Raw genomic sequence first — 9,270 nt, forward strand, 5'->3', positions numbered from 1 at the left:
CCAGTGTTAGGATCATAAGGGTTGTATTAGTAGGATTGAACTAGGTGGCGAGCGAGGTCTACCTGGATATTGATGAAAGCGAGGAAGATGACACTGGAATAGTGGTAGTAGAGGTCAATATATACTAGATTAGTGCAGCAGCTGCAGAAAAGAAGCAATAGTTTAATATATATCTAAGTATAAAGGCTCAGAAAGCGGAGTTCTTTAACTAGCTAAAGTAGTATACAAGTGGTATACTTCAGCCACATATATAGAATATTAATAATAAAGACATATAGATAATAGACGCAGTATCTAATTCTATAGTTAAAGCGGATCCTAATATTATATCTTAGAAGTCGAAGCTGGCTAAAGATTTGCTACTATAGATAATAAAAAGAAATGATATAGAAAGTATACTATATAAGAAAATTCTATAGCAGACTATAGAAGGTGTCACTATCAAGGATTTATTATTTAGATTAATAAATATGCGGCGCTCTTTAGAACAAGAAAGAAAAGAGCCTTATATAGAGAAAGAGCCTCAATAGATGATCACTTCAGTTAATTACATATTGACAGTGTCTATTCCCATGTTTAGTCAGGAAACTATATATACTATGGATATCACAAAGACCAACGTCCAGATCAGGGGTATTGAATGGGAAGCTGTTCTTAATACAGGCGCTTAAATCAGTATAGCGATATTTATTATAATAAAAGAGGTAGGTCTTCTGATGTAGCTAGGTCTAAATCTCACTATTGTAAGGCAGAACGGCCAGACGCAGGCTGTTATAGGATGTTGTAAGGACTACCCAGTTCAGATTAATAATGTTGTTGTCCATATACTGATCTTTATGATTGAAAGCAGAGATTAAGAACTTATTCTTGGCTATTCCTAGCAGTTGATGAGTCTGTTTGCTATAGAAACTAACCCAGATGGGTTAGTGACAGGTATAGTGTTTAACAGCAACAGGTCTCAGAAAATTAGTTTTCAGACTTATAAACCTAGATGCGACCTGAAGATAGCAGAGTATATCTAGACAAAATGGCTATCAAAAAATTAGACAAATAGGAAGCTAAAAGTATATTTACTAAGCAAAATAATATCTTAGTAGCGATAGATATACACGTTAAATTAGTTGTAATAGCCAGCGTAACAAGAGAAAAGAAAGAAAGTAGCTAGGATAATAGTGAATAGCAATAATTAATATAACATTCTAATTAGCTAAGATTTTATTCTTTCTAAATAGTAAAATTTTTTGATAAATTAGCGCGCGTAATTTTTTAATCTCAATATTCCACAGCGACCCTACAAGGTAACAAGTAAATTTTATCCTAATTAAGATAGCACACGAGTCTATAAATAACTCTAGCTAATTTAGAATTCTATAGAAGATTCTCTGGACAACACACAATTATATATGTAGCGATACTATACAAAAGAAAGACAGATAAGATTAATCTAGTCAACCTAGACAGGTCATTGGATGGAGAGATACCTAATAGAGATAATAATTAGTAAAAGCTTTATTTCCAGCATTATTATATTAGAAAGCTATTAGATAAGTAAAGCTTTTAATCCAATAATACTTTATGTCCTTGTATCGTGTCTTTTCTTAAAGGAACACGCCTACAGCTAGGCCAACTTTTAAAGATACTTATAGGCGATGATCTATAGCTCTAGAAATAAGAACTACTGTAAGAAATATTATTCTACTATAAAGAAGCACTTGTTTAGAAATAGTCTGAAATAGGCAGATGCTAAGAAGAAGTTATACCTCCACAAAGAATCTGTATAGTACTGCATGAAGTATAATAGATTACAGGATTTTGAATGCTAAAGGCATTATTACCTATCATCACTAAGATATTCTATGAATGAATGCAGGTTGATATTATAGAACAATACTATAGTCCTTATCAGAATCCTTAGTTCTTAGTAAAGAAGAAAAATAGAAAATATAAAATAGTCTCGGCTGCTTAATATGAGAATAAGATTACCATATAGAACACTATAATGCCACTAGACTATAACAAATTTATAAAAGACTTTATAGGAATATCAGTAGCCTTACTTATTAATTTATTTTTAGAATACAATTAGCTACCGCTCACAGCGCAGGATCAAGATATCATAGAAGTCATAATGTCTTTAGGGTTATTACGCCATATAACAATTATATAGAGTGGTTCTAATTTAGTCCTATAGTTTTAACAGGTCGTGATAAAAGTATTGAAAGATATAATCCTATAGAAGGCCTGAGTCTTTCTTAATAATTTTAGTATGAAAGGCCTTTGTACAAAGTATAATAACGCAGAACAGTTGCTAGAGGTTTAGAAGTATATCTATAAACATATTCAAAACCTTGACTATGTTCTGTATCTAGTAGAATTATTAAGTATAATAATCTTAGATGAGAAATCTTAATTTGCCGTTCTAGGGTTAAAGATAATTAGATGGGCATATGACTATGATAGAAGACATCCTGACGCTTTAAAGATTAAAAAGATTATTAATTAGCTAATTTTAATATTAGTAAAAGAAATATAAAGCTTTGTAAGTACTGCTATCTTTTTCTATATAATTATTAAGTTCTTTACTGTTATCGCCACTCTATTGTATATATTGCTTAAAAAAGGCATCATTTTCTACTGGGCTGTATAGTAAAAAGAAGTCTTTGCTATACTGAAAGAAAAGCTTTTGTAGTTTCCCTGTGTGAGGCTGGTTGACTATATATAGGATCCTTTTATTCTTATCATAGCAGTGGACGCCAGTTTAAAAGGATGGGGTGCGGTGTGTCAATCGGTTCAACAACTCGTCACCAAGATGTGAATTGGGGTGGGTATTCTGCTAACAGAAGGCAAGATGAGAAGTTTGTATAAAGCAATCCTAGGATAAGTAGAGTACTATTATAATAATAGGCTGTAAAGTATGTTGAAGAGTAATAGTAGTATGCTATTTATTTAAGAGAATAAAATATAATAAGCTAGATATATAATAGTAAATAAGTGTCTTTATATAGCTGATCCTAAATATAGCAAGTATAGTCAAGTTCTGCTTGACTATATTAGTATATAGTTCTTTAGTATAGTCTTACTATATTAATTATGCAGTTATATACTTAAGTCTATAAAGTGGGTCTTCTAACTCTAAAAACACCCGCCGGGAAAATCAAAAATCAACCTTTTGAAATTCAATGCTACTGGAAGGCATCCAGGGCTTCGCTATGGCCCCTGGACTCCCCAATATCGACAACCACCCCCTAGACCCAGGGGGGCAGGCGCTAGGTCTGGTGAATCCCGTAGGGGCCTATATAGGCACCCCAGCGGGGACAGCACCACCAGCGCCCCCTGAGGCAAGTGCAACAGTCCCTCAGAGCGAGGGCTTCTTGCCTAGCCTGGAAATCAACCCTAGGGAGTTGTTTCCCCCCCTAAGCAGCGTGCCAGGCTCCTAGGAAGCACCTAAAACTCTAGGGAAGAGACTACAGGAACACAGCCCTGACGGGGCAGAAAGAGCCCCCATGAAGGCCCTAATCGGCCTAGTCTACAAGGACATGGAACAGGCCTTATTAGGCCACTTTGCAAGCAGCAATAGCGCGCTGCACGCGGAGATGGCCGCTATGAAGGCCTATATGACCTCTCTGGTAGAGGCTATGGAGCAGCGCCTCACAGGCCAATTGGGCGCTCTGGAGCGCCGTTTCTCAACCCTAGAAGCTCAACAGGCCTCCCCGAACGCCCCAAACCACCCCCTAAAGCCCCTATCGTCAGGGGACGACCGCCAGGGCCCACAACAGCCTCTGCCATCCCAGGGGACGACGTTTGCAGAGGTCGCCCATGGCCCCCAAGCTAACCCGAATAGGGCCGCTAAGCCCATAGAGCCACGCAGAGCCTCACCCCCGATATCAAAACCACCCCCTGGGGTGAAGCCCGCAGCAGGCCCCCAGTGGGCCGATATAGCAGCCAGCAATGCCCAGGAGTGGCAAATCGTTACAAAAAAACGGGCTTACTCCCCGAACCAGCCCCCAAAAGTCCAAATGGACCCAGGGAGCCTGAAGCCTATTCGCGGAAGCAACAAGGGAGACCGCAGGCTTATATTTAGGCGTGAAAATGGCCGCACCGCCTCTAGAAAGTCTAAAGCTGATGTTATCTTGCAGCTTAACCGCTGCCTAGCCCAGGTAGGCTTCCCGAACTTCGCCAGGGTAATAGACGCCAATTACACCGAATTAGGGGCTATCTCAGCTCTATTGGACTAAGGAAGCACCGTAGGCTTGTTATTACCAGCCTATAAGGACCTATTAGTGGCTGCCTGCCACCGGGTCGACCCCGTAGTCATCTTAGTGGAAGCAGACCAACAGTGGCACAAGATTAAGGTGTATGTGGTGCTGGTAGCCCGCTATAGCGCCTCAGGGCTAGGCCTAGCTAGGGAAGAAATTGAATTAGGGGGCATATGCACCCTAATGAGAAACCCTACCTGGATCAAGCCGATAGCGGTTATCCAGACTAATAAGCAGTGTTTCTTTACTATCGTTATAACAGTAGGAGGCCTAGATGACGCCCGCAGGCTACTTGCCCGGGGTGTATGCTTTGGGGGCAACAGGCACCCTACCAGCCCTTATCACAAAGTGGGTAAAGACACTGTTTGCACCTGATGCTGTGGCATTGGCTATCAAATTTATAGAGGCTGCGGTACCTGACTATCACTCTGCACTGTGTGTGCTGGCGCCTATGAAGCCCAAGAGCACACCTGTAATGTGCTAGACTGTAGAGCCTAAACAGGCCATCTATGCCTGTATGCACCTACTAAATGCGGCAACTGTAGGGGGAAGCACCAGGCTGATTCCCTGGGGTGCCCCAAGCTTCGGGAGGCCTGCCGGCGACTCCATAAGCGCTTCCCTGGTGTAAAGGTCGTTATGCCCCCTCTCTTCCCTGAATGGACTGAATGGAAAGGTGTTGCTGAGGAGGCTTCTTCCCTAATTACTACCCAGGACGCCCCCCAAGCCCCAAAGCTTAGGGAGGTCGATGACGCTATGGAAGATGCCCTAGGGATATTATCCCTACTGTATTTATCCCTGTGTCCAATACCAACGCCTGGAGCTGCAGCCCCTATTAATGTTAATTATTTAATATAATTGCGGCTGTATCTACCCCGCAACCTTAGGGGCTCTAGAAGCGGGGATAGAGTGGTAAATAGGTATTATATGTCTGCAAGAGCCTTATATTGCTTATGACTTCTCCTATCTAGGCTATCTGCTGTACTGGCCAGGGGGGGAGAAGCGGGATTAATGGGTGTTTATGGCCATCTGTAAAGACCTTATAGGGGTGGTTAGGGTCGAGAACTGTATTGATTTAGTAGATTATCCCTATTTACAGGCCCTGGACATATGGGAAGCATTAATAATTAGTGGGTATGTCCCCTGACGTACTAGAATAGTTAATTGCTATGATGTGTGGATTGGGGCTAGTTACTGGTGGTAAGGGGCTTTCCCTAGACGACGCTGGGCTATTGAGGACGCAGACTGGGACCTGTTTATAGTGGGTAGGTACTTATTAGTGGGTGATTTTAATGTCTATAGCCCTTTGTGGAACCTACTGGCCAAGGGCTAGGTTAATGCTGAGCTTTTGGAATAGTTTATAGAGCGGCACTTATTATATGTTAATAACCTATTGGGGGAGGCCACACGCTATAAGAAGACCGAGGGGGTGTTAATTATTGATTTAGTGTTATTCTTGCCAACCCTAGGGCCTCTGTAAGCCTGGGAGGTGGATAAGGATAAGCCTACAACATCTGACTATGAGCTTATCGTCCTAGCCTGGGAAGCCCTAGAACCCCCCCCCAGGAGGAATCTCCGGGGAGATTACTGGGTGGCAGATAGAAGCTCTGCAGGTAAACGAGGAAGCCCTAAAGCTGGCCACAGCAGCTTGGGCCTTAGAGGCTGTAGGCCACCCCCCTCTTAGTGATCAATGTACTGAGGAAGACCTTGCTAGAGAGGCCAATTGGGTGCAGGACATTCTAATCAGCGTACTTGATAGGCATGCCAAAGCAGTACGGCTTTATGTACGCTCTAAGTGGTGGTAGAAGCTAGAGCTGCGGCAAGCCCAGAGCTTATGGGCTGTAGTCTGTAAGTGGTGGCAGGCCTATGCCTGTACCGACACTGAATTTAAGGCTGCAAGAACTGTTTATTACTATGAAATAAAGGTGGCTAAAAGGACCTGCTAGGAGGTCTTCCTTGTTGAGGAAGGCTTTGGGGGGAAGGAAGAGTGGAAAAAAGGTTCGAACCCCACTGGGAATCCTTTTTCTAAAGGCTCTAGGGATGGCCTGGAAAAGCCTTCTCCAGGAGATCTTAATAGGTGTTGGATAGCCCTATAGTATACTAAGCCACGGACTAATCTCACCACCCCAGCACTCCAAGGCCTGGATCTAGGGGCTCCCCCTGCCACTACCATGGCCGATAAAGAAGCTTTAATCAGGGAAATGGTATTTCCTAACGCCCCCCGTAGCTCCCCTCCTGGGGAGCTGCCAGGTGGACAGGCCTATATGCTTATAACGCCAGAGCGGGTGTATTAGGCCCTATTCAGCCAGAGCATTAAGAAAGCTCCGGGGGCCGATAGGCTCAATTTTAAAGCATACCGGCTACTCTGGGCACTAGACTCACCCCAAATCATAGAGATGGCTAGGCAGTGCTTTCGGCTTGGGATGCACCCAGGGGCCTGGAAGACCGCTAAAGACATTCTACTTCAGAAGCTAGGGAAGCCTGATTACACCCAGGTAAAGGCTTAGAAGGTAATAAGCTTACTTAGCTGCCTGGACAAGGTTGTTGAGAAGCTGGCTGTAGGCTTTATAGCAGACTGGTATAAAGCCCAGAAGGCTTTATACCCTAGACAAATAGGGTGCAGGCGGGGCCGTAGGGCTATTGACACAGTGGCCTACCTCGTGCAAACAGTATACGAGGGATAGACTCAAAAGCTTCTCACAGGCACTATCTTTATTGACATTATAGGGGCCTTTAACCATGTTGACCCCTATAAGCTTAGTAAGGCTATGGAAGCTGCAGGCCTGGATAATGACTTTATAAGGTGGACCTTATCCTTCCTTACAAATAGAAAGATCAGCCTCATAATTGATGGTTATAAAGCCCCTGAACAGCCTATTGACTCAAAGCTACCCTAGGGCTCACCGGTCTCCTTAATCCTCTTTCTTATCTATATCTAAGGTGTGTTTCAGGCTATGGAACAGCAGATGCCAGGGATCAAGGCCCTGTCCTATGCCAATGACATAGGCCTAGTAGCCCAGGGAAGCTCGGTCTCTGAGATCTGCAGGCAGCTAGAAGCAGCGGCAAAAGCTGCTATTGAGTGGGGACTGGCAAATAGCGTCAAATTCAATCTTAAAAAGACAGAGGCCATTCTATTCTCTAGGGCCATCAGCAGGGAACATAAAAATTAGGTCTAGGAAGCTAGGGTGTAGGTAGAAGACGCTTTAGTGGTATTCTCTTCAACAGCCATCCGGTGGTTAGGGGTCTTACTAGATCCAAAGCTTATCCTTAAAGTCTACTATAAGTACTGCCTATAAAAAGGTCAAAATACTGAAAGATGAGTGCGGGCATTGTGTAAGGCCCAGGGGTTCCCCCTAGGCCTGGTATAATGAATCTAAAAGGCCACCGCGCAGTTAGTGGTGCTTTATGGGGCTGAGCTTTAGTGGTATGGGCAAAAGAACTGCTTAGAAGGACTGTAGGGCCTAATTAATAACTAGACCTGGGTAGTCACAGGCATACTGAAGTCTATCTCATTAGGACTGTTTATAAGGGAGGCAGCTTTGGAATCAGTAAAGGCCTTATTAGATAGTAAACAGCGGCAGTATATCCTAAGACTCCTAGGACTTCCCTAGGGGTATCTAGCAGCAGAAATACTCTCTATAACACTTAGGGAGGGAGATGCCTATGTATAGCCTAGAGAGCAGCCGCTAGAAGACCGAGCTTGGGTAATACCAACCTGTTAAGGCCTTTGGAAGCTGGGCATGGGCCTGGCCTGTAGGTTATGAGAAGTTTTGACTGCTGATCTTTTCTAGAGTTTTGAGTATATAATAGAGCTTGGTAATAGGTCTATACCACTAGATTTTAGGATAGACTCCTTTGAAACTGCTATGTAATTAGTCTTAGACTCTCTAAGTAGGATAAGGAATACTAATCTTTATTTAGATGGTTCCAGGTTAGACAATTAGCGTGTAGGCGCTGTGGTAGCTTATAAGCTACTTATTGGCCCCTGGAAGTTGTGTCTAGCTTTTTTAGGTGTAGGCTTCGAAGTCTTTAATATAGAATTAATAGGAGTAGTTGAAGTCTTAGAGTGGGTGCTGGCAGAGAATCTTAGAGAGCTAATTAGGGTGTTTCTTGATACTTAAGCCGCTATAGGCAGGCTTTAGTATATCCAGTCAGGCCCTAGCTAAGCCCTGGTGCTGCGGGCACATGATCTAGCTAAGGAACTGTAGGTTACCGGCTGTAGGGTTACTATATGCTGGGTGCTAGGCCATAAGAAGGTCCCAGGTAATGAAGAGGCTGATAAAGCCGCCAAGAAAGCTGTGGGGAAGCCTTAAACAGGCAAATACTCAGGTATCTCACTGGTACATGCTCAATGGGTCTGTACCGAAGCTTATAGAGCTGCCAGGGCTAATTGGCTTGCTGCAAAGCTTGTAAAGTGTGCCCAGTGGGTAAGCTAGGCCTACTATCCCCTCTGGGGATGGAAGCTTGACCCAATGTTGGCGAACACCCCTAAGTACCTAGTGTGGTGATATTATCAGTTTAAGACTGGCCACGCACTAATTGGGGCCTATTTGCACCGAATTAAGGCCTGAGACTTCTCTAATTGCTTGGGGTGCTCTAGGGGGACTGAGATGGTAAGACACCTTTTTACAAACTGTCGACAGTGGTGCTACTAGCGGGAAAAACTATATGCCGGCTTGGCTGAAGTGGGGGTAAAGGCTCTGTAGGATAGCGAGCAGTGCCCTGAAGCACGCCTATTCCAGGACCCAAAGGCCACTACAGCGCTGCTGGTGTTTATAGGGGCTATTAGGGAGTGAGAGGATAACCAACAGGCCTGGGAGCAGGTCTATAAGACTGATAATTGGGGCATTGAGGCCCTGGATGAGGGAGAGTGAGAGGGGTAAGGATAGTGGGCAGGGGTGGCCTGCTATTGTAGGCAACGCCCAAACGTTAGTGGCCATAAGGAGGGGGTAGTGGTTGTTACCCACTATAAGCCCCCGAATCGTCCTGCGCATATAAGTGGCTTGGGGCGAGGAAA

General features: G+C 43.8%; 1 protein-coding gene across 1 annotated transcript; it reads left to right on the forward strand.

The window, feature by feature from the left end:
- Positions 1 to 3,503: 3,503 nt before the first annotated feature.
- On the forward strand, positions 3,504 to 4,235 carry TRUGW13939_11530 (uncharacterized protein; the record flags this gene model as incomplete). The annotated part of the gene is made up of 1 exon (XM_035494637.1): positions 3,504 to 4,235. One exon carries the CDS (start codon positions 3,504 to 3,506, stop codon positions 4,233 to 4,235), a length of 732 nt encoding a protein of 243 aa, XP_035350530.1.
- Between the last annotated feature and the right edge of the window lie 5,035 nt (positions 4,236 to 9,270).

The sequence above is a fragment of the Talaromyces rugulosus genome, chromosome VI, assembly GCF_013368755.1.
Source record: "Talaromyces rugulosus chromosome VI, complete sequence".
Classification (NCBI taxonomy): Eukaryota; Fungi; Ascomycota; class Eurotiomycetes; order Eurotiales; family Trichocomaceae; genus Talaromyces; species Talaromyces rugulosus.